Source organism: Rhinoraja longicauda, chromosome 33 (assembly GCF_053455715.1).
Source record: "Rhinoraja longicauda isolate Sanriku21f chromosome 33, sRhiLon1.1, whole genome shotgun sequence".
Taxonomy (NCBI): Eukaryota; Metazoa; Chordata; class Chondrichthyes; order Rajiformes; family Arhynchobatidae; genus Rhinoraja; species Rhinoraja longicauda.
The window spans coordinates 19563752-19590262 of record NC_135985.1 but is presented as its reverse complement, the minus strand read 5'-3'; the positions used below and the strand labels follow the sequence as shown (position 1 = coordinate 19590262).

At 45.4% G+C, this 26511-nt stretch overlaps 1 protein-coding gene across 1 annotated transcript in view; it reads right to left on the bottom strand.

Annotated features, from left to right (window-relative positions):
- Window positions 1-644: 644 nt before the first annotated feature.
- Window positions 645-26511, bottom strand: part of nox5 (NADPH oxidase, EF-hand calcium binding domain 5) — a 60473-nt gene continuing 34606 nt past the window's right edge. Inside the window, exons 11-16 of the mRNA XM_078427184.1 lie at window positions 21969-22013; window positions 21010-21134; window positions 18901-18985; window positions 10488-10587; window positions 7850-8016; window positions 645-779 (exon numbers count right to left, since the gene is read on the bottom strand). Coding sequence (XP_078283310.1) covers window positions 645-779; window positions 7850-8016; window positions 10488-10587; window positions 18901-18985; window positions 21010-21134; window positions 21969-22013 — 657 coding nt within the window. The remainder of the gene's footprint in view (window positions 780-7849; window positions 8017-10487; window positions 10588-18900; window positions 18986-21009; window positions 21135-21968; window positions 22014-26511) is intronic.

The window sequence follows — 26511 nt, the reverse complement described above, 5'->3', positions numbered from 1 at the left end:
ACCCAGCACATGCTGGAGATGACGCCCATGACTTTCTGTTCTGAATAGCTGGTGGCATCAGACGGGACATTCATTAGCCACTCATTCCCGATCATTCCCGTGTGGTGCACGCACTCCTGACTCCGAGTCAGTAGGTTGTGTGTTGAAATCCTGCACTGATGCAGAAGCACAGTACTGCTGCACACCCTCTTTTGGATGAGATATTAAATCAAATGCACGCCTGCCCTCGAATATGCATGGACGCCCAGCGTATGGTATTTGGACTTTGGACATTTTCTTTGTAGACAGCGCCAAAATATGCAACTGTGCACATGTGAGAATAAACCATTGATTATCAGCCAAAATATTCCTCTGATAACCAGACAAGATCTCTCCTCACTGCCTCGCTTCAACCTCATCCTGTCAGTCATTATTCAAACCCTTAAACAATAATAGTGCAATACAGACTTTGTTACTTTCCTTCATTCCTGTGCCTAGTCTAAGCTGTTTCTCTATCAACCACCTTGGGTCACTCAATCACAAGCAAATTCCTGCTCCCTGCTGGGCCAATGCTTTGCACGAGGCTGGATGGGGAGGGGTCCAGCACACTGTGCCCACGACATTGAATCAGAGGAAAGCCCGCGTTGATGCACAACCGTAACACATCACTGGAAGTTTTCTTTGTAGAACTTGAAGCTGAATCGCTCACACTGAGCCTTGATTGTTTTAGCCAAGACTGGAGAACCGCAGAAAAATACATGGACCTTTCCCTTGTTCTCATCGGCAATCCTTTGAAAAACCTGGAAGATAAAAGCAAAAGGTCATCAGCATACAGAGATTCATTATTACATTACACCATCTACAGCAGCGGCTTTTAAACTTATATTTAGGTGTGCCAGAAACAATTCACCCTCAAAACCTAACAATAACGACCAGCTAACTCTTATTCTAATTGTAAGTGCAAATAAAACTACGCGATGAAGAGTTTTGAAATCATAATTGAAAGTGCAGTTTTTAAATTTATTCACTGGATTTGGGTTACACAGGCCACCATTTTATTGCTCATTCCGGATTACTTTTTAAAAAAAATTTACATTTTATTTAAATTTTAACAAAGCACATACATGTTACAACTCATAGTACCCAATGATACCTACATTATAAATTCAATTATACATTCCGGATTACTTTTGAGGGGGAGGTGGTGTGCTGAGTTCTTGAATTGCTGCGGTCCTTGAGAGATGGGTATGGCAGGGTGATCGAAACTGCACACCAACAATGACCTTATTATCATCTTGTACAACTACTCCAAGTGCGGCCTCACTCGTACATCTTATATCTCCAGATTCCCGTAATGTCCACAAATCTATTGAAGTCCATTTTGAATTAACTCAATTACTGAGCTTCCGCACTCCACTGCCAGAGAGAATGCTAAAGATTCTCCACCATCTAAATGAAGACATTTCTTCTCATCTCAGTCCTTAATGGCCGTCCCTTGTTCTGAGACAGTGAACCCTGGTTCTAGACCCCCTCAGTCAAGAGGAACATACTCCGTGCATCCAGCCTGTAGTGCTCGACGAGAATTTTGAAGTTTCAATTTTCTTTCATTTGTGTAGCCTACTTGCTCAACCTCCCCTTTTACATTTAACCCACCATCCAAAAAGCCAGTGGAGAGAATCGGCACTGCACTCCCTCAATGGCAAGTGATCTCGACCCAAAACATCACCTTTTCTCCAGAGATGCTGCCTGACCCGCTGAGTTTCTCCGGCATTTTGTGTCTGTCTTCAGTGTAAAGCAGCATCTTCAGTTCCTTCCTGCACACCCTTTCTTAGGCAGACTTACGACTACAATTATCCACAATATTCCTAGTGCAGTCTCGCCAGGGACCTGCATAACTGCACAGTCTGGGGCTAAAGATTTGGCATTCTTTGTCTCTATGTCTCAGTTCCACACAGTGCATTTAGCAACTGTGTTGGAATACCAATGAGTTCCTGGTTCAGAACTTCCTGATGTATTATTTCCATACCCTAAACTGAACTACCAAACATGAATCTCAACCCACGGAGAAAACACAGAGGATGTTATACATCGATGTCTACCTTGAGCCCATTCAGATCTACACAATGCTAGGAACAACTTTAGTACAAAGGTTCCACTAGCATCAGGCCACACACAATTAAAAGGAAGATGTGCTTTAACATTACATTTGCTTGCAGCATCTGTTCACTGAAGTTCCATCCATAAATATGAATGTTTACAAGGACATCGGAAGCCAAAGACAGATGAGAGCGAAGCAGTGGAGCAAAGATCAGGTGTGAGGACATTAGTTTAAAACTACTTGGAATGCAATTTCCAAAAACATTGGCAAACATCCTGGAATCGCTCTCACTAAAAATAGTATTGCATTGATTCTGTGCCTGTGAAACAAATGAACCTAATTGTAAACTGATGGTGGCACAGAATGGAGATCAGAGTACCTGTGAGAATTCCAAATAGAAATGGTGCTTCGTTTATAGGTAATCAGTGACTCAGATTCCAAGGACGCAGAAGAGGTAAGGTTAGGTAGCTGGACAGGAAAACAAAGTTGACCTGAATTCTTGGTTCCTTGTACATTAACAGAGCATATTAAAACTTCATCATCCCGTACCTAATTAAAATTCAGTTCCATAAAGATAAATTCCAATAACCTTCTATCCCTGTTGATTGGACTGTAGAATCATGGAATCATTACAGTTCAGGAGGCCATTCAGCCCAAAGAGTGCATGCTAGCTCCCTGGTGGACACCCAACATAATCCTATTCCTCAATTCTTAAACAACAGTCTTCAAAGTATTTTCCCTTGTGTCAATCCAATATCCTTGTGAAAGCCCTAGTTTTCTCACACCTACTGACTTTATATTGTTCCGATCAAGAACATATGACCTCACATTCCCCCTGAATCTTTTGTCCACCAATGGTTTATGTCAACTTTCTCCTGGACCCAAATCCTCTCATCCATTCACCTTCCTAACCTAACTAGGATTTCCCCTGCACCTGCATTCCTTTCACCGGCTTCACAATTCATAACTTTTCTACCCCCGAGCTTCTCAATTAGCAACTCTTTATCCTTTTGAGCTCCCACCTCTCTTTTCATCTCTGGCCTTTGTCCAATAATCTGCCTATTAGCACCTTACCTTCCCTCCCCCCCCCCCCCCCCCCCCCCGCCTGTGTTTACCTTTTACTGCTCATGCTTTGGCCTGCCTCCTCCCTTGCAGCTTTCTTTCCCACCCTCAATCCCCCCACCCCTCCCTCCCCATAATCAGTCTGAAGAAGGGTCCCGACCCGAAATGTCACCCATCTATGTTCTCCAGAGATGCTGCCTGACCCACTGAGTTACTCCAGTATCTTTGGAGAACAGAGATAGGTGACGTTTCTGGTTTGGACCCTTATTCAGACTGATTACAGGGGTGGGGGTGGTGGTGGGGGGTGGGGGGGACGAAAGCTGGGGGAGGAAGGGCAGGACAGCACTCTTTGGTAAACCAGCATCTGCAGTTCCTTGTCATTGCAGCTTCCTAATTGTTTGCTTCGGTGCTAATATCAATGTTGAGGGAAAGCTGGTTAGCGATTGGAAAAGAAGGATGTACAGATGGATGCCGAGGTGAAGTAGCATGGGAGAAAGTACAAACGGTGCACAAAACATCACCACTGATAAACTAGCATCAATGAGCAGTTTCCGGGAACATTGATGTGGGATTCAACGTGATGTAGGGTCAGCAGATGTGAATGGGGGAGTTAACTCAAAGGGCCAAATGGTGTGTTCCTGCTTCTGTGTTGTTATGTGAGAATGCTGATCAGCCACTTGCTGACCATGCTTGAATGTTCACTACGACTCTCGTTTGGCTGTAAGGGGGCATAAGCAGAGGCTCAGTTACTGATACAGAGATACAGCACGGAAACAGGCCCTTCCACCCACCGAGTCCATGTCGACCAGCGATACCTGTATATTAGCACTCTCCAACACATTAGGAACAATTTACAATTTTACCAAAGTCAATTAACCTACAAACCTGTACGCTTTTACGGTGTGGGAGGAAACCAAAGCACCCAGAGAAAGCCCACGGGGTCACAGGGAGAACGTGCAAACTCCGTACAGACAGCACTATGAGGAGCCAGCGCTGCCGTCGCAGCTGCGGCTTGCCTGCAGTCCGTCTGTCTTTTGTGTTTTTTGTTGTTTTTGTCTCAATTGTAGTGTTAATATAATGTAGTGTTGTATGTTATGTTTTGGGGGGGGTGGGGTGGGTGGGAGGGAACGGGAAATGTAACTGTAACATTCTCTCTCCAGAACGGAGACGTGACCTTTGTTTCTGTGTCGTGTCTCCGTTCCCGTTGCGGTCTACCACCGGCCATGCACCTGGGACCACCTGGGGCTCTGGTTCGCAGAGCCCGCGGTCCGGACTCACCACCTGCGGCGCTGGCTGCCTGCGGATGCTGCGGGAACGGCTGCGACTCGTCTTCGGAGGCTCCGGCGCGGGCCGCGTGGACATCGGAAGCCCGCAGGCCCCTGGATGGGGGCCGACATCGGGAGCTCCGGCAGCGGCAGAGGCAACGTGTCCGCCCGCCCCGAATCGCGGGGCTTGGGTCGGCCCGCCACGGACCTTTCACCATCCGGCGCGGCCTGAAATAGGCCGCGGGATTTTTTTTCACCGCCCAGCGGGGGCTTCAATATCGGGAGCCCCGACCGCCCCGACGTGGCAACTCCAACAGCCTGACCGCGGGACAAGACGGCAGGGGAAGAGAAAAAGACATTCTGGCCTTCCATCACAGTGAGGAGGGACTGGAGGAGACTCACTGTGATGGATGTTTCTTTTTGTTTGGTGTTAGTTGTGATTGTATGTGTTATTGCATTTTTATTGATTAATCTTATTGGTCTTATTGTTCAACTGCGGGTAATGTTTCATTTTACTACACATTTATGTGTATGTAACAAATAAACGACTATTGATTGACTATTGACTCGTAGTCAGGATCGAACCCGGGTTCTTTAAGCACCCCTGCCTGAAGTTCAAGTATCTAATTTCTTCAAACCAAACCTAATGAAATCCCAGTCAGTACATCATCAGGTCCACAAGACCAATGTGGTTAGCCATCAACCACAATGCAGGAAACGTTCAAGTGGGAATTATTAAATATAACCCACTGAGAGAATTGCTGCGGATTCCCTTGTGGGAAGATAAAAGGCAAGGTTACTGCCGCTGGTGTTGAGATACGCAGAGTTTTACAACGTGTTATTAAAATATCTCTTAGTGCAACTTTTGGTTGCAATACATTAGTGATTGCTACTGTAAAACATGCATCATTAGATTAAATTGCTGTTGAAGCTTTTGATACACTTCTCACACCCACATAGTGGTTGGCTGAAATCGATAGGACAAAGGAAGATAGGGGGAATAAAAATCAATTGATTTACAGCTGAACAAGAGCACAATCAATCTGTCAATCTGTCATAATCTAAGAGCTCTTTTTACAGTTGTTATGTAATTTAAGAAGCTTTGTAAAGTGTCTGTGTTATAAATTATTTTCGATGTGTCTGTTCAACATTTTTGCCTTTTGAATGCAAAGAGCTGGCCGGTGCATTAAATCCCCACAGGTAACAATTACCAGCTTGTGTAACCAAATTAGTATTCTCTTCCAGTTCCCCCCTCTCGTTAACATTGCTCTTCTGTAATGAAGCCTGTGCTTGCCAGAAGGTGAGACGTGGATGCTGATGCTGTAATCACCCCACTACACACAACTCCCTGTCCCCACCTATCTGCAACCTGGAGCTTCCACAGGCAGTGCTCACTGGGGCAATGTCACTAGTGTTGGTAAGCCACCTTATCACATCTTGTCTCCAAAGATACTTTGGTTTGTTACACTGGAGATAAATGGGTCTACTGTGGATAGGGTGAGCAGTTTTAAATACTTGGGAGTCCGCATCACAGAGGATCTGACATGGGCAGCGCACATTGCCGCACTGGTGGGTAAGGCAAAGCAGCGCCTTTACCACCTTAGACAGCTGAGGAAATTCAGAGTGTCTCTGAGGATCCTTCATTGCTTCTACTCTGGGGCTGTAGAGAGCATCCTGTCCAGCTGTTTGGGAACAGCTCTGCCCAGGACAGGATGGCCCTGCAGAGAGTAGTGCGTTCGGCAGAACGCACCATGGGAACTACACTCGTCCCCCTGCAGGACCTATACATCAGGAGGTGTAGATCGAGAGCAAGCAAGATTATGAGGGACCCCTGCCACCCCAGCAACGGACTGTTCCAGATGCTACGGTCAGGCAAACGCCTCTGCTGTCACGCTGTGAAAACGGAGAGGATGAGACGGAGTTTCTTCCCACAGGCCATCAGGACTGTCAACTTTTATAACTCCAGGGACTAAATTTTGTCTACACTATATTAACTTTATTAACTTTATTTATATGCTGTAACTGTAATTCTTTTTTGTGCACAATCCGCAGGCATTGCCCCTTTCATTTCACTGCACATTGTGTATGTGTATGTGACAAATAAACTTGACTTGATCCAAAATGATCTTTCCATCAAGCTGGAGAAAGGAGCATTAAGTACATTAGCGGTGGCATAGGTGTTCATCTAAGCACCCGTGTCACCTAGGTTTATTCCTGTCCTTGGCTGCTGCTTCTGCAGAACATAGAACAGTACAGGAACGAGCCCATCGGCCCACAATGTTTGTGTCGGATATGATATCTAGTTAAACTGAACTCAGCTGCCTGTACATGATCCATATCCCTCTATTCCCAGCGCTTCCATCTGCCTATGTAAAAGCCTCTTAAATACCACTATCTGCCTCCATCACCACCCCTGGCAACACGTTCCGAGCCACCACTGCTCTCTGGGTAAAAAAACTTCCGCACACATCTCCATTAAACTTTTCCCCTCTCACCTTATAGTTTCCCCTCTCATCTTATAGTTTCCCCTCACCTTATAGTTGTGCCCTCTTACCTTATAGTTTCTCCTCTCACCTTATAGTTTCCCCTCTCACCTTATAGTTTCCCCTCACCTTATAGTTTCCCCTCTCACCTTATAGTTTCCCTCTCACCTTATAGTTGTGCCCTCTTACCTTATAGTTTCTCCTCTCACCTTATAGTTTCCCCTCTCACCTTATAGTTTCCCCTCTCACCTTATAGTTTCCCCTCTCACCTTATAGTTTCCCCTCTCACCTTATAGCTTCCCCTCTCACCTTATAGTTGTGCCCTCACCTTATAGTTTCCCCTCTCACCTTATAGCTTCCCCTCTCACCTTATAGTTTCCCCTCTCACCTTATAGTTTCCCCTCTCACCTTATAGTTTCCCCTCTCACCTTATAGTTCCCCTCTCACCTTATAGTTGTGCCCTCTCGCATTTCCACCCGAGGATAAAGATTCTGACTGTCTACCCCATCTAAGCCTCTCATTCACTCTCTTCCTTCTATAAATGAACACAGTTACAGATTCCCCCCTGGGTTACAAACACTTGACCAATGGACACCCCCTGTACAGAGCAGCAAGCATTTGGGAGACAGGTGGAATGGATGGGGATGTATTTACCAGTTGCTGTGAGACTCCAGATATCTTCTGCTGGGTGAGAACGGGACATTTTCACACGCTTTCTCGCCCCACCTCCCCTCCCTCCACCCGCACCTCAACAGTCGGGGGGCTGGGCGGACGGAGCAGAGCTGGGCAGACCCACTCACTGAGTCCGTGAGGCTGGCTGGCGGCCGCTTTTCCCACGCCTCCTCACGCTCCCTTCACCACTCTGTCATTCCCTCCCAAACCCTTTTTCTTGTTCATTCCGATGTACGGACATGTCACGTTACAAACAGCTCTCCAGGAAGGGGAGCCGATGCTACCTGTACCTTGCTCCAGTCTGGCCGGCCGGGCTGCGTCCTGGTACGTAGGCCTGTAATGGAATCGCGCTTCTCCTTCTTTGCCAGAAGATCCAGAGCCATTTGTAGGCCCAAGGCCTTCATGTCATTTTTACTGAGGGCAGACGTCATGTACATATGCATCTCCAGAAACCTGCCTGCACATTGGGAACAATTGAACAATTAGAAACTCTGGTGTTTGTTTGTTTGTTTGTTTGGTGTACATATCTAACAGTACTCCTTAAGGATAGCATCAAATAACCCAATCATTCTATCAAGTATGATGTAGTTCTGTGCTGACTTGTGTAAGAAATTATTATTCGATGATACCTTATATTGTCACATGTTCCTAGGTGAAATCGTACAGCAGACCTCTTCTGAGGAGTGTACAAAGAGTCGCCACGTTTCTGATGCTGACAAGTTACAAACCCGACCTGCCGCCACACAAGGTCGCAGACCCGCCCGCCCCCCACCCCCCCCCTGGGTCCTCCCTTTGTTCTCGTCACCCCTCCCCCCCCCCCCCCCCCCCGTTGGGTCTCCCTTTGTTCTCGTCACCCCCCCCCCCTCCCGTTGGGTCTCCCTTTGTTCTCATCACCCCTCCCCCTCCCGCTGGGTCTCCCTTTGTTCTCGTCACCCCCCCCCTCCCCGTTGGGTCTCCCTTTGTTCTCGTCACCCCTCCCCCTCCCGCTGGGTCTCCCTTTGTTCTCGTCACCCCTCCCCCCCGTTGGGTCTCCCTTTGTTCTCGTCACCCCCCCCCCCCCCCGGGTCTCCCTTTGTTCTAGTCACCCCCCCGCCCCGTTGGGTCTCCCTTTGTTCTCGTCACCCCTCCCCCCCCCCCCGCTGGGTATCCCTTTGTTCTCGTCACCCCTCCCCCCCCCTGCTGGGGCTCCCTTTGTTCTAGTCACCCCCCCCCCCCCCCCGGTTGGGTCTCCCTTTGTTCGCATCACCCCCCCCTTACCAGGTCCCACTTTATTCTAAACATTACCCATTACTTGCACAAATTTTCAGCTCTGTTCATGGTCACACCACGTATGGCAGATTCATTGACATTATCTCATCAGATTGTACTTCCTTTGTGTAGGAAGCAACTGCAGATGCTGGTTTACACCGAAGATAGACACAAAATGCTGGAGTATCTCAGAGGGACAGGCAGCATCTCTGGATCAAGGTCGAGACCCTTCTTCTCGACCCGAAGCGTCACCCATTCCTTCTATCCAGAGATGCTGCCTGTCCTGCTGAGTTACTCCAGCATTTTGTGTCTATCTTTGGTACTACTTTAGTATTATTTTTCCACGTGATTGTCAACTTTTTAATCTCAAATGGGTGAAGAAAAATGCACAGAAAGATGCCTTAAACATTTCAAATTTCTATACCCTTCTTAAGGTTTTGCATCTGAGACGGCTAATGTCTTTGTTTACAATCAAATCGTTAGTGGCACCTACTAACATGTAAAACGTTGTTCTATTGACAATCTCTCAGGCATCCTGTGGCATACAATAACAAAGATGCAGCATAGAACATCGGCCCTTTGGGACACTGAGTCTGCACTGACCATCAGCCACCTATTTACACTAATCTGACATTAATTCCATTTTTCATTCTCCCAACATCAATATTAACACTAGCTCAAGACCTGACATCGCAGATGCTGCCGACTTTAACGAATTTACCTGATGTAATCTGAACAGACACTAATTGAAACTGAGAGCCAAATGGATCATAGTGAAAGTTATGCATGTTGACAGGGCCTTCTGTGACTCAATGAGATAACAGGACCTGTAAGAGGCTGCTGGGTAGAACCTGCTCCATGGTAAAGTGGATGAAAGCGAACTGAGTCAATGGTTAAACTGCATTCTTGGAATTGCCAAAGTCACCAAAAATGTTTGAACAATCAGAAACATCTAAATTTTTAAAACGATCAACATTTTCTGAAAACTAAAACCTAAAGTAAAATTCCTGAGATTTAAAAACACAAAAGCATTTTAAAATGTTGAGTAATAAAATAAAATTTAAATTACCAATGTTTAATGTAAACTTAGTCCCCCAAAACTATTTGCCTCCACTGAAAGGAAAGGAGAAGTTGTTGTTGTTCTTATTGTTGTTCGTCCTTCGGGTTCGAAGATGACCATGACTTCACTTTTCGACCGCACATCGTCGGCCTCACTCTCTCGTCCCGGCCTATCGGGTTCCAGCAGCAAGACATAGTCGAGACGGCTGGGGACAGGTCAGGATGCAGTGGATGGTCAGAAGTGTCCCACGTGTCTCACTCTGCCCTGTTTGCGCTCCACGGCGCTTTGCTGGGATTGTCTTTCTGCCCGTTGAACCTTCTGGTGGTTTCCTCCGCGCAATCTGCCGAACCCAGGCTTCACGTGCTAGGTAGACGAGCCCTAAAGCCGCTGGAACCAACGACTTGCCGACTGTACACGTGGCATGCACACCCTCATGGAGAAGTACTCCCTGAGTCATGTGCTCCACGCTGTAATTTAGACTGATCTTACCTGTGATTCACATCGTGCGGTGATCATTATAAAATAGTGTGTACCCATGTACATTGCTGGTTATGGTGGACCCTGCATGGAGTAAGAGGATGACTTCAATATTATCACCTTCTCAGGTGCTAGGAACCTACCTTGAGCCTCTTCATCAGCCTGGTCCATCTCCAGTTTAGTCAGGAGGCTAACAAACCACTCAAAGGACTTCTGGTCTCTGTTGATCCAGATAAAGTCAACCTGCAACCACAAACCTGGATCTTAAATCTCTTGCAGAGTACCAATGCCATTCAAAGTTACATCTTTCATCTGAAATGTATTAGTGCTCTCATGACCTTCAGCACCAGAACTGCAGAAGCGTTACAGACAGCTGGTTGGTGTCACTATATTCTGGCTGGTGTCACTACGTTCACCTGCCTGCGAACGCTGGCATATGTTTTTAAATGTAACGCATAAATTGGAGGGCAGGGGCTAGTCATAATCCAGAGTACGGCTGTGAAACCTGCTCGCCTCAAAGTAACGTGGAGAAAGTGTACCCTTCCATAGCTGGGGTTCTACCCGATTCACCTCGATCCCATTGCAGACATTGAACTTTGTCTATGGAACTGATGTGATTCAATGCCGTGAACTATATTCTGCACTTTGTATCTTCCACTTTACCCCACTCATTGTACTTGACTGCGACTTGATTTGTACAGCATCGTCTGATCTGATTGAATAGAATGCAGAATCAGGGTCTTTTACCCCAGGGCGGGGGGGGATCAAGAGTTAGAGGGCGTGGGTGTAAGAGGGGAGCGATTTAATGGAAACCTGAGGGGCAATTATTGCACTCAGAGGGTGGTGGGTATATGGAATGAGCTGCCAGAGGGAGTAGTTAAGGCAAGTGCAATAATAAATTTAAAAGACACCTGGACAGGTACATGGATAGGAAAGGTTTAGAGGGATATGGGCCAAATGGAACTAGCTTAGATGTGACATCTTGTATAAGAAAATAACTGCAGATGCTGGTACAAATCGAAGGTATTTATTCACAAAATGCTGGAGTAACTCAGCAGGTCAGGCAGCATCTCGGGAGAGAAGGAATGGGTGACGTTTCGGGAGACCCGAAACGTCACCCATTCCTTCTCTCCCGAGATGCTGCCTGATCTGCTGAGTTACTCCAGCATTTTGTGAATAAATACCTTAGATGTGACATCTTGATCAACATGGATGAGTTGGACCAACAGGGCCTGTTTCCATGCTGTACGACCCTGACTGTGAACAAAGCTTTTCACTGTACCTCGGTACACGTGACAATAATAAACCTAAACTTAAAATCTTTGGAGGCTCGGGGTGGTCCCTTTATGGACTCTTGTTTACATTCCAAACAAAGATCAAGAGGTACAGGATAAATACATGCTCTGTCCAGTTTTGAAACTTTTTATAATTTGTTCAGAGGGTGTAATCCTTCGCCAGAGGAAACTGGTAAACTGGGCGAGTTTTACAACAATAGACAATAGACAATAGACAATAGGTGCAGGAGTAGGCCATTCGGCCCTTCGAGCCAGCACCGCCATTCAATGTGATCATGGCTGATCATTCTCAATCAGTACCCCGTTCCTGCTTTCTCCCCATACCCCCTGACTCCGCTATCCTTAAGAGCTCTATCTAGCTCTCTCTTGAATGTATTCAGAGAATTGGCCTCCACTGCCCTCTGAGGCAGAGAATTCCACAGATTCACAACTCTCTGACTAAAATTGTTTTTCCTCATCTCTGTTCTAAATGGCCTACCCCTTATTCTTAAACTGTGGCCCCTGGTTCTGGACTCCCCCAACATTGGGAACATGTTTCCTGCCTCTAACATGTCCAACCCCTTAATAATCTTATACGTTTCGATAAGATCCCCTCTCATCCATCTAAATTCCAGTGTATACAAACCTAGTCGCTCCAGTCTTTCAACATATGACAGTCCCGCCATTCCGGGAATTAACCTAGTAAACCTACGCTGCACGCCCTCAATGGCAAGAATATCCTTCCTCAAATTTGGAGACCAAAACTGCACACAACGATCCAGCAGTTTCATGACCCTCATTGCAGCTTGCATTTTAATTCCAGAATTTACCGAATGAACTTACATTTGTTAGTCTGCAGCCATGGCGGAATTTGACCTTGTCTGTGGGTTATGAATCTGGGCCTCTGCTTCATCACTCCAGTTAGATAGGATGCAACCGATTAGAGTTTTGGAGGGACATCTCCAGACCTATTTTACCAAATTCAGGGGACCTAAACTTGATTCAACAAATACCCCAATCCACAATAGCAGCCAAACTTCTCTTGCAAACTGGGTGTGAGAAACTCCTCTTCAATTTGTTTAGTTGTGCCGTCATTTTATGCGATAGAATCCAAGTAAACATCTGTTTCTCAATGATGCCGAAGCAGTGAAGGATGTAGATGAGGGAAGTCGGTCCCTGCAGCCTGTTCTTGGGAGCTGGCTGGTGGATAGTCACAAAATCGCAGCAACGATGAACAGCAGAGAAGTATTAACCACAAAATGGAGTCATTGTCGTTGATCGTTTGTTGTTGAAAACTGCTCACTATAAATTCTATCCCACAGTCAAAATACCCTGGTAGTGGTTCCAAAACAAAACTCTGAACTTACATTGAAAACTACAACACACAATCAGGTCATTCACCCAATCTGTTCTGATGTTCGTGCTCCACTCAAACCCCCTCCTACCCCTTCCTCATTTGCTCCTTTTATAGTAGCCCTCCATTAGTTTCTTCAAGTGCTAATCTAACTTCCCCTTAAAACCACCTGGATCATTTTCATCCATCCACCTAGGAGCAAGTTCCCAACTTTCTCTGGGTCGAGACTTTAGACTTTAGAGATACAGTGCAGAAATAGGCCCTTTGGCCCACCGAGTCTGCACCAATCAATGATCACTAGCACTATCCTACACACAAGGGACGATTTACAATTTTACCAAAGCCAAAGTGTGGGAGGAAACTGGAACACTGGGAGAAAGCCCACTTGTTCACAGGGAGGAATGTACAAACTCCGTGCTGACATCACCCATAGTCAGAATCAAACTGAGACTCTCAGGCGCAGTAAGGCAGCAACTCTACCCTGCACTACGGTGCTGCCCTAAATTCTCATTGAGTTCTTGTAACTATTTTACGTGACATCGTCTTTTTTGTTCGTTTTTCAATTGTATGCTTTAAAAAAAAAAAAAAATTTCAACCGAAAAGTTTGAATATTTCAGCTTTTAAATATTGCGTCAGTGGTTGAGAGAGACTTCTAAGAGGGGTAAAGTCAGGCTTATCAACCAGAAATCGGATTACACACAAAAATGCACGGGGCTTAGCTGCTCAGTGACTGAGTTGTTTCAGCCTGATTTTTCAAAGCATGAGAGAATAAACGCGCACCATAGTAAGAACTTATTCATTGCTGGATGAAAAACAGTGCACCCGCTGCCAACAAAAGTCCCACCAGTTTTGACATGGGCTGCAGGTACAGTGTTCAAAGAATGAAGTGGTTTTTATCTCTCAGCGCTTTTCAGTTATATGATGAATCAATTGCTACACCCTACCCTGAACCATTGAAAGGCAAAAAACTAAAAGGAAGAATTCGCTGGAATTTAGAAGACTGAAGGGGGATCTTATAGAAACATATAAAATTCTTAAGGGGTTGGAGAGGCTAGATGCGGGAAGATTGTTCCCGATGTTGGGGGAGTCCAGAACCAGGGGTCACAGCTTAAGGATAAGGGGGAAGTCTTTTAGGACCGAGATGTGAAAACATTTCTTCACACAGAGAGTGGTGAGTCTGTGGAATTCTCTGCCAAAGAAGGTAGTTGAGGCCAGTTCATTGGCTATATTTAAGAGGGAGTTAGATGTGGCCCTTGTGGCTAAAGGGATCAGGGGGTATGGAGAGAAGGCAGGTACGGGATACTGAGCTGGATGATCAGCCATGATCATATTGAATGGCGGTGCAGGCTCAAAGGGCCGAATGGCCTACTCCTGTACCTATTTTCTATGTTTCTATGAAGTGATGACCAAAAGTGGTTAGTGGTGAGAACTCTGACAAAATTCAAAAAATATCAATTACATTTATGCAGATGATGTGTAATTGAGTAAAAATTAGATGGCACACTGGCGCAGCAGTAGAGTTGCTACCTTACAGCGGCAGAGACACGGATTCGATCTTCACAACGGGTGCTGTCTGTACGGAGTTTGTACCTTCTCCCTGTGAATGTGTGGGTTTTCTCCGGGTGCTCCAATTTCCTCCCACATTCCAAAGGCGTACAATTGTGTAGGTTAATTGGCTTCTGTAAATTGTCCTTAGTGTGTAAGATTGTGCTACTATACTGGTCGGCGCGGACTCGGTGGGCCGAAGGGCCTGTTTCTGCATTGTATCACTAAAGTCTAAAATAACACTACATCCTCACAGAGTCTCCGAAAGGTTACAACACAGAAGGTCAATCAGACCATCAATTCCATGCCAGCTATATGCAAGAGCAAGAAAGCTCCCCACATCATCAAATATATAATTGTTTAAATGAGACGATAGAACAAGGGGAACTAGGAGCACAAAACACCATAAATAACAGCACTGTTGAGGCCACAATGTAAACAAAGAGTGAGGTTCACTTTAAGAGAGACAGAATTGAAATCTGAGATGTTAAACCTGCACAAAACATTTCATTTAAACCTTATGAAAGAATATCTGCAGAGCCACAGGGGGAAGAGCACAGCCAAGGGTCAGACTGAATTACCCTACAGATATCCAGCAAGGACTCAATGGGCTGTAACAATTCTATGATTTTATTCACAGGAAAAAAGGATATAAAAAAGATTTACCAGAATGAGATCAGAGCTCTGGGTTCATACCCAATAGAAAGGGTTGAACTGGGCGAAGTCCCTGAGGAAAAGGAACACTGAGAAACTAGAAAGGTCTTTCAAATTATGAATGGCGTTTGATAAAGTGACATTCAGGGAAAATGGTTCCACTTACAAACTAGACGAGAAACAGGACATGATTATATGAGAATGTCACAGATAAAACTCGTACAAGATGGTGCCAGAGTGTGGAGACACTTTGCATGCTGGTCCCAGAGGAGGATTTACCACCATCCGATACAATTGCCCCACGCTTTTAAATTTCTTTTCTACCTGTAAATCTAGCACCAATTTTAGCAGTTAACTATATTCTGCACTCAGCATCTTTCCCTTCGCTCCATCTATTGTACATGAGTTTGGCTTGATTGGTGAGATGTAAAGTATTATCTGATTTAATTGGATAGCATGCAAAGCAAAGCTTTTTTTTTAATGTACCTCGGTATACATGACAATAATAAACCTAACCCAGAATAAAAGGAAATTTGATTAATATTAATTTTTGCGGCAAATAGCAGAAATTGCTGTGAACTGTTGAAGGACAAAAACTAAAAGGTTTTTAGTGAACCTTGGTGGTCAGGTTCCTATTAAATCTATCCCCCTAGACTACAGAGGACAAAGGGGGGCCGGGAGTGGAGTTTCATCGAGAACTAGAGAGGGGGGTCTTCACAGCAACTCTTTGTATGCCTAGTTATGTAAAACAAAGCATCTCACTGTGACTTAACACACGTGACAATAAAAGTAAAAAGTATCCCTCTCCCTCCCCTTAAACCTATCTCCTCTGGTTTTCGATTCCCCGACTCCAGGCAAGGAAGTGTTTAAGTGGGAGCAAGACAAACAGATGAGGGCAAAGGGAAACAGGGATTCATTGACGGTACAAGATGAAGAAAGGTTGGAGCAAAAACATGGACCTGTTGCGTGAACTGTAAAATTCTTTAATTATCCCTGGATCTATGTATGTAGATTTAAGGAGCAGAGTTGGGGTGGTGTGGGGAAGGGGCTGTGGACGAGCGTAGATGATTGCAGGAATGAGGAGTGACCCTGGAGCCTTTCTTTTCAATGGTCAGCCTGTTCGCACTTCACATTTAGCTCTTTGAAAATACCCAGAATGTGACCAATCTACAAAATTTCAAGGGCACAGGGGAGAAAACACTCTTGTTATTTTAAATATGAACCACAGATGTTTATTTCTTATGGGTTTCTGACACAGCTGGTATTCTTCATCTAAATCACCATCGCCTAATCATTTCCTGCTCCCTGCTAATCTCCACCGAAGTCTGTTGCTTTCAGAAAACACCCATTCATATTTCATCACATTAATTAATTAATTAGCGTTTGTGAAATACTTTCGAATGGTATTGGCTAGCCGTGAAGCTGCTCCTGTTCCATTGACAGTCAAGCCCATTGACAGGCATCGTTTTATTCTTCACGGATCGCAGCAAAGTCCCCAATTCTCCCAGAAGCCGGTGCCAACTCAATTAGTGACTTCACAAAGCCTATTAATGCCTCACACAAAGCCAGGCGGGCCCAGCCTATTAATTGAATAGGCAGCAGTTGTTTTGTGGCAGTGCCGTGTTGCAATGGGCTGGTGCCACTGTAACCACTGTGGTGCTCAGTAAAGTTCATGCAATGAGCATCCCAGACCCAGCTGGAGCTCGGTTGCCCACTGGGCGGGCAAGCGCGTAAGCTGCAGACAGCTGCAAGGTGGTTCTCCCATTACAACGCACAATTAAAACTACGCAGAAGCAAATTAAAACTGTTGTCCCCTCAATTTCATCCCCGGTTTCAATGTGCAGACGAGAATGTGAAAGGTTGGAATTAGAGAGGAATATTTACCTCCGATTGTCCATTCCGATCAAACGTCACCAGTTGAGATATAATAGGTATAAGAAGATAACTGCAGATGCTGGTACAAATCGAAGGTATTTATTCACAAAATGCTGGAGTAACTCAGCAGGTCAGGCAGCATCTCGGGAGAGAAGGAATGGGTGACGTTTCGGGTCGAGAGAGGTGCGAGGAGATATGTAAACATTCAACTGTCAGGGGCTGACAGGTTTATTTCGACATTAACCCTAAGGTGACCAGGACACAAGTGTGTGCAACGTGGCACAATGGCGCAGCTGGTACACCCAGTGGCCCAAGTTCAATCCTGACCTCCGCTGCTTTCTGTGTGGAGTTTGCATACTCTTCCTGGGACCGCCTGAGTTTCCTCCGGGTGCTCCAATTTGCAGTCACATCGCAAAGCCGTGCAGGTGAGTAGGTTAATTTGAGACTGCCAAACAGCCTAGGGAGAAGAAGCTGTCCCTCTTATCCCGTCTAAGTCTCCCCCTCCCTTACCCTAAATCTATATCCTCTAGTTTCTACCTACCCCTGAGAGGGGGGAAAGTTTCCTCCAGGCTCCTCATCATTTTTCTTACCTCGATCACGTCAGTTCTAAACCTCCTCTGCTCCAGGGACAACAGACCCAGCTTCTCCGGTCCCTCCTCATCGTGCATCCGCTCCATCCGAACCAACATTCTGGTGAACCTTCTCTGCGCCTTCTCCAGTACTGTCAAATCTTTCCTCTCTTGTGGGTGACCTGGACTGCATGCAGTACTCCAACTGGATTCTGACCAAGATTTTATAAAGTTGGAGCATAATCTCCCTGCACATGTATTCAGTGCCTCAACTAATGAATCTCAGCCTCCCCACGCCACCCTAACCATGTTCTCCATCTGTGTTGCCAGCTTTAAGGATCTATACGCTTGTTCTCCATGATCCCTCTGTTCTTCAATACTCCAGGACCTTACCATTCACGGTGGTTGTCCCAACCTCTTTAGCACTCCCCCCTCATCTCACCTTTGTCTGGATTAAACATCATCTCCCATTGATTAACCCATTTCACCAGCTGATCAATATCTCACTGCATCCAAAGACTCTTCCCCATTATCAGCAATTCCGACAATCGTCATGTCATCTGCGAACTTTGTGATCATGTCTCCCACATCCAATACATTACAAGCAGCAAGTGCCAGTGCCAATGCTTCTAGACTCTAGACTGGAGGCCCATAACAAGAATTACTCTCTGCCTCCACCCTCTATCACCTCTTGGCAAGCCAATATTGGATCCAGTTTGCCAACTTGCCCGAAATTCCATGGGACCTCACCTTTTAAACCGGATTGCTCAGTGGGACCTTGTCAAAGGCCATTACTAAACTCTACATAAGTCATATCTATTACCTTGCCCTCAATACAACACCTTTTATCTCCTGTGATTTCTATCCCAAGAATACAGTGCAAAGACTGGTCCCTTCGGCCCACCGAGTCCACGCCAACCACTGATCCCCGTATACTGGCACTAAGCTACACACTAGGGACAATATACGATCTTTACTGAAGCCAATTAGCCTACAAAACTGTGCATCTTTGGAGTGTGGGGGGAAGCCGGGCAGAAACCCACGCGGTCATGGGGAGAGCATTCAAACTCCATGCAGGCTGCATCCGTTGTCAGGATCGAACCTGACTCTCTGGTGCTGTAAGGCAGCAGCTCTACCACCGCACCACCTACGCTGCTGAGCTGCTCACAGCAAAGTCCTAGAGGTGAGAGAACTTTGAAGATGGCCACACTTAACCTCCAGTGATCCCAAGCCAACCCGTGATGTCTGGCAACTCAGGGCAACTACCTCTCGTGAGCCCAGTTACCTTTCTCAGACTCATCTCATAATCCTTGACATTTTCACACCAGGAGTAGTTGCAATTGGGACAATTCTGTTTGTTCATGCGATACCTGAAATACATAAGAGGCGCTAAATTACCAACTTGAGGAGATCATTTTTATAAGATGAAACATTCAAGGCATTCACAACAATATCGAGTGAAAGGAAAACTCAATGAAAACTCTCCTTGGGATGAATCTTCAGATTCAATTCTCTCAGTAAAAAGCTTCACATCACACGGAACACAAAGAACTCAGCGGGTCAGGCAGCATTGGTGGAGGGATTGGACAGACTACGGTTAGAGTTGAGACCCTTTTTCAGGAGTCTGAGGAAGCATCACAACCCAAAACAACGTCTGTTGAGACGGAAGAAGAGTCCCGACCCGAACCATTGTTTGTCCATCCCCTCCACAAATGCTGCCTGACCCACGGAGTTCCTCCAGCACTTTGTGTTTTGCACAAGATTCCAGCACCTGCAGTTTCTTGTGTCTCCACGTGAAACAAAATTCACATCATTTTCAAATTAACTGAATGGATGGAAACCTATGTGTTCCGTGGCTAATATTTCAACATAGGGTACCATCAAACATCACAGTTTCTCACCTGTTGATGTGATAAGACTTTTGGGGGATGTATTCACCCTTCTCTGCCACCACTAAATGCACTGATGTACACTGTTCCCTGATTGCACATGCTTTACGCATTCAATCCCACTGACATCATGAGAACCAAATATGGAGAATTCAATGTTCAAGGTCAATATTCAACTTTATGCTTAGTCCTGGTGACCATAGACAAATTTCTCCCTGAGACAAGATTGAACATAATAGACAGCTATGCCATGAAAGCAATAGTGCATGTAAAACTCTTCAACTCATAAAGATAGATTAATTTAATGTTCCCATGCTCATTATAATCTCCTTAGAGATGTTAATTCAGAACCTGAACATGTATTTACACCACATAATTACCCCCCGACTTGAAAATCTGCATTGAGAGACCAAAGGTTACACGGTATGGGAGATGGCAATCTTTCCACTGGTGCAATGGGAAATACTCTGAGACTGATGCTGAAGAATGCTTGTTGGGGCAGGGTGCTTGAAGGTAGCCCTGCTCTGACTTCTGCTGGACTTTAGTTGACACTTTCCAGATGAGAGCTTCAACCAAGGAACAGAGATGGTTATAAATCAATCCCATTGCACTATATGAAGAGGAAGAAGGTATTTCTTCCCTCTCCCTGTATTTATCTTCCAGTTAGCATAGGTCTAGCTGATTACCTGGCCATTGTTCCATTGCTGCTTATGGGAACAAACAAATTGTCTGCCTGGATTACAGCTCAGAAGCATTTGGCCCCCGTCATGATCTTCATTATCTTTGGGATGTCTCAACTTCTCCCTTTATTCCTCTAACTCATTTCATGTCATAGGATCTGAATTAGACCATTCAGCCAATTAAATCTACTCCCCTGTATCACAAAATGCTGGAGTAACTCAGCGGGTCAGGCAGCATCTCTGGAGAGAAGGAATGTGTGACGTTTCAGGTCGAAACCCTTCTTCGACCTGAAACGTCACCCATTCCTTCTCTCCAGAGATGCTGCCTGACCCGCTGAGTTACTCCAGCATTTTGTGAAACCTTCGATCTGTACCAGCATCTGTAGTTATTTTCCTACTAAATCTACTCCCCTGTTCAATCATGGATTATCTATCTTTCTCTCTCAACCCCATTCTCCTGCCTTCTCCCCATAACCCATTGACACCCTTATCAAGAATCTGTCAATCTCTGCCTTAAAAACTCACAATGTTGGCCTCCGCAGATTCCAATGAATTCCACAGATTCACCACCCTCTGACTAAAGAAATTCCACCTCATCGCCTTTCTAAAGGTATATCCTTTTGTTGACGCTTTGCCTTCTGGTCCTAAACTCTCCAACTAATGGAAACATAGTCTCCGTATCCACTCTATTCCAAACCTTTCACCTGTGAAGTGTTTGATTTTGATAATGATTTGCTAAAATAGGTGAACCAAGCCTGGTGCACAAGGATACAGAACATAATGATATAATTGCTATTAATATTGCTGCTTGTGATATGAACCCACCTGTACATAATGCTTTGTAAAATAGAGGCAAATGGGGTGATACCTATTCCAGCTCCAATCAGAACTGCGTGTTCTGAGGTAAAGATTGTCCTCGTTGGAGTCCCATAAGGGCCATCAATGTAGCACTGGCAAGTAGCACAGAACATTCATTATTCAACACATTTACAGATGGAAACATTTGCTAAAACTGCGCCGTTCCTTTTAAAGAGAAACACAGAGTGGTCACATTATTTGTCTGACACAAATGTTCCTTTTTAATTTATCTCCATGAATATGTGTTGGAATATGAAAAACATTTCAAAATTTAGGAAGATGGAACAGGAACAGGTTGACCCAGGTCCTTTCGCATCATTCAGTAAAGCCCAGCGTGATCTGTGACCTAACTCCAGAATCCCACATCCTATAATGCCTATAATCCGGTTTAAAAAAAGGAGGAATAATAGGTTTAAATTTAACTTTGAATTTACAACTGCCTGTCTCTTAAAAAGAATGCCAGATGCTTCGTGAAAGCGTTTCTTAATCTCATTCCTGAGATCACACTCCACACCATGTGATACACCTATAACCTTTGTAAGCTCTCCTTGAAATGTTACCCTCAGGGTTCATGCAGCAGTCTGGTATATCTGCAGTATATTGCACTTCCTCCAAAGTCAATTTAACCCTGCAAATGGCAGTGCCCTAAACTGCTTTGCCCAGGAGTAGTATTAACTTCATTGTTTACAACCTCGACAAATCTACATCTTTAAAACAACATAATACGTTGAACTCAGGACATTTTGTGAGATTGCAGGAGTCAAAATATAGTTTGATTGTAAATAGCACCTTGTTTGATCTTGCTGTGTAGAAATGTAGTGCATGTTTCTATACATGGCGACAGTGACACTGGTTTAAAGTAATTTCCTGATAGATGTGCTAATATGCTAGAGATATTTTTTTTAAAGTGAGAAACTTATTTTTACCTTAATGTTGCAGTATTGGTGATTCTCACCCAATTTTGTGGACACCTTAAAAAACAAGGTTGATCATTATTGAAGAAATTACATTACAGGATTCTACAGATTCAACAAGTCTTCTTTTCCCTCCAAGATTCAAGATTCAAGATTCAAGATAGCTTTATTTGTCATCCAATATTGGACGAAATTCAGTCACCCACAGTCCAACAATAAAAGCATTAAATAGGCATTAAAATTACACAACCCCAAAAACACATAAAAAAAGAAACATCCATCAAAGAAACATCCATCACAGTGAGTCTCCTCCTCCAGTCCTCTCTCTCCTCACTGTGATGGAAGGCCACAATGTCTTTCCCTTCTCCTGCTGTCCCATCCCGCGGTCAGGTTGTTGTGGTTGGAAGCCGCGCCGGACGGTCCGCAGCGGGCCGGCCCAAGGCGAGTCCCAGCCGCTCCCGCAGCCTCCGAAGACGGCCGGCTCCGCCGATGATAAGTCCGATCCGGGCGGGCGAACACGCTGCTGCTGTTGCTGTTGCTGCACGTCGGGGCGGTCGTGGCTCCCGACATTGAAGCCCCCGCCCAGCAGAGAAAAATCCCGCGGCATATTTTAGGCCGCGCCGGACGGTGAAATGTCCGCGACCCAAGCTCCAGCGGGCGAACACGCTGCCGCTGCCGGAGCTCCATACATTTCTTCCCTTCTTCCTGTATGTGTTCACTCTTGAGGTGGAGATGATTCTATGGAGGGCCATTGCCTTCCTGCACTTCAAGGGAATGGGCATGTTTTATATCACTGACCCTGCAATGTATTGGAACCAAGGCCAATATCTTAATCTCCTCATGTGCACTTCTATCAACAATGACAGAGCAGGGACAGAGAGTGATTATGCAATGTGTGTGCTTTCCTCATCTTTTGATGCATCGGGCTCAGCTGGGAGAACATAAGAGACGTAAAACGTGCAGCACAGTAGTGCAACTGGTAGAGCTGCTGCCTCACAGAGCTACTGTGTTTGTGTGTTATACCATGTTCGATCCTGGCCTCGGGGGCTGTCTGTGCGGAGTCTGCATGTTCTCCTTGTCCCCACGTGGGTTTCCTCCGGGTGCTCCGGTTTCCTCCCACATCCCGAAGACGTGCAGGTCTCTATGTTAATTGGCCTCTATGTTAAATTTGCCGCTTGTGTGCAAGGAGTGGATGAGAAAATGGGATAAGGTAGAACTAGTGTGAATGGGTGATTGGTAGTCAGTGTAGACTCTGTGGATCGAAGGGCCTGTTTCAATACTGTAGCTCTGAACTAAAATGAAATGAAGCAGGAGTAGGCTATTCAGACACTTGGATAGTCATCATTTTCCCTGCTACCCAAAAATGTATTGACCTCTGTCTTGAATGTATTCTGCAACTGAGGTCCCACAAACTTCTTACATGGAGACTTTCAAAAATTCATTATCCTCTGGCTGAAGAAATCTCTTCTCATCTCAATTTGGAATAGCTGAGCTCTTAATCTGAGATTGTGATTTAGTAGGAAGAGCACAATATTCTAGGGATGGTCTCGCCTGCACCCTATATAATTGCAATAACTCAATCACACTAATCCTGCACAGTCCAAGCTTCGAATGTATGCATTTTCTTGTGTTTGCTCTTGAGTGTAGGGGTGCTAACTATCTCACTCCCAAATACGGGACAAGGTGACGTCACCGCCCCGCGCCCTAGGTGACCTCACCCAGCTAGCGGCCACGTGCTCCCGTTCCACCAATGGTGGCCGCCCGGGATGGGAGGCGGGTTACTACTAAACGTCCGTTAGGCGGCGCTAGGGCCTCCGGACCTACACTGTCCGAACCTACACTGTCCGAACCTACACTGTCCAGAAGGTAGACAGATATTAACCAGCATCTGCAGTTTTTTTCCTACTACACTGTCCGGTCCTACAGCGTCTGGGCCTACACTATCCGGGCCTACACTATCCGGGCCTACACTATCCGGGCCTACACTATCCGGGCCTACACTATCCGGGCCTACACTATCCGGGCCTACAGCGTCCGGGCCTACACTATCCGGGCCTACACTATCCGGGCCTACACTATCCGGGCCTACACTACCCGGGCATACACTACCTGGGCCTACACTACCCGGGCCTACAGCGTCCGAGCCTACAGTGTTCCCCGTGCCTAATATGGGACAAGGGCGGACCTGTACGAGACAAATCAATTTAGCCCAAAATACGGGATGCCCAGCTAATACGGGACAGTTGGCAACCTTATTTGCGTGATAGATATCCATTTAGTTGTTGGGATTGGGGGGTGGCACCTCTAAATAGCCACATTCCTGCCTCCCATCATCTAGCCATCCACATGGTTTCCTTTCACTTTACATGTTTATAATGTTCAGAGAAAATAAGAAGCTTGTGTGAGCCTTGGACATCATTCCAGGTTATCTTGGTGATCTGCCCAACATTTATCCCTCAGCCGCAAGACAGATGATCCAATCAACACAATACTGTTTCACTGTTGACAATTAACTGCTCGTTCGCCTATACCAAGGCTGGTACCGTCTGCCACCTTGTGGACAACTGCAGCATGTCAGGTTCAGAATCGGATGGCACATAACTAACGTAAGCAGAACTAATGGGGAGGAAATTACATTAAAATACCAGTGGGGAAAGAATGGTACTTAAAATGAAGACATGAAAGCAGTTCCTCCTGGCAATACAGGCAAGAGCAGTGTACAACTGGAGATAACGTTGCTGTGCTGCAGAACTAAAGAACAGGGCAGGAAAACATCGAAGTTCTTTGATGAACAACTGCTTCGGGCATTTCTGGAGTCTTGGTTAATTCATTATTTTTGTTTTTGTACTATTTGAAAACAGCAACAAAAAATAAAGGCATGAAAACTTGTTGGTGTGGGTCTCACTCTGACCGTTAAAATACCCTCATCTTGCAAATATTAACACATCTATTTCCAGAATTTTCTGCCAGTTCAGAAGCTGGTGATTGATTTTCTCTTTTCATTTTAAGATACTTAAAAAGATCTGCAGTGCTTCAGTGACCTTGAGTTTAACAATAAGCTCAGCCTGCAATGGAGAAGCAGCTTGGGTTTTTGCATACCAATCTCTGGAGTGGGATTTGGGAAAACCCACCTTCTGACTCAGAATTACTAATTAATAAGTAAACCTGCAGTCAGCTGAAAAGCCTAGAAAACGTTAGTTGCAGAAATAATACCAACAGAGTGGTATTTTCCAGCACCGCTGCCAGCAACTGTGGTACAAAAGGCTTTGTATTCAAGTTCCACCTCAGAGCACAACATTTGTAGCTGATTCTCCGGTCCGGCACTGTACTGAGGGATTGCTGCACTGTTCCGGTGCATTCTCTTGAATAACATTTTTAATTGACTAGTACGCAAAAGTTATAACACATGTGATTGAATGTAATGTACTGACATCGACGCAGAACCAATGGACAGAGAGGAAACAAAGAGGCAAAAAATCAAAAGATAGACACAAAAAGCTGGAGTAACTCAGCGGGACAGAGTTAGATAGAGCTCTTAATGATAGCGGAGTCAGGGGGTATGGGGAGAAGGCAGGAACGGGGTACTGATTGTGAATGATCAGCCATGATCACATTGAATGGCGGTGCTGGCACGAAGGGCCGAATGGCCTACTCCTGCACCTATTGTCTGTTATCTCTGGAGAGAAGGAATGGGTGGCATTTCGGGTTGAGACCCTTCTTCAAACAACAGCCAAATAACGGGAAGAAGATGTGCCAACCAGAAAGACCGAACTGCCCACTGCTATTTTCAATGTTTCTCTGTTTCCTCAATGGCATCAAACTCAGAGTCTGGTGTTGATAACAACTGGGAACATGTATTGCTCAGAAGGCTGTGACTTCAAGTCACATTTTTGGCTGATGCCTCTGCACAGCACTGAGGGAATGCTGCACTTTTGGGAGCGCTTTCTATAGAATAAGCCCAAAAATGAAGCCTTTGTGCTCTCTCAGGAGGATATAAAAGATCTCATGGCGTTATTAAGAAGGTATGCTCGTTGGCCTGGTCAATATCTGTCTTCCAATCATGACAATTAAACCCTATTTTACAGATATTTGTGAGATCTTGCTGTGCACAGATTGGTTGCCACAATTATGGTTTGAATCTGTTTTTGAATATATTAGAAACTTGAATAGTACTATAAATAAATCTCTTTTTTCTTTATTTTGTTAAGTTTAAAATTGATTACTTAAAGATGATTGTAGCGCTTCACAATAGCAGCAGAATCAACATTACACTTAGCAAATGCTCTCCCTCAGGTATTAGATACACCCAGGGTGCTAAGCAAGTGTTCAAGCCAGGCGGCACGGTGGCGCAACGGTAGAGTTGCTGCTTTACAGCGAATGCAGCGCCGGAGACTCAGGTTCGATCCTGACTACGGGTGCTGTACTGTAAGGAGTTTGTACGTTCTCCCCGTGACCTGCGTGGGTTTTCTCCGAGATTTTCGGTTTCCTCCCACACTCCAAAGACGTACAGGTATGTAGGTTAATTGACTGGGTAAATGTAAAAATTGTCCCTAGT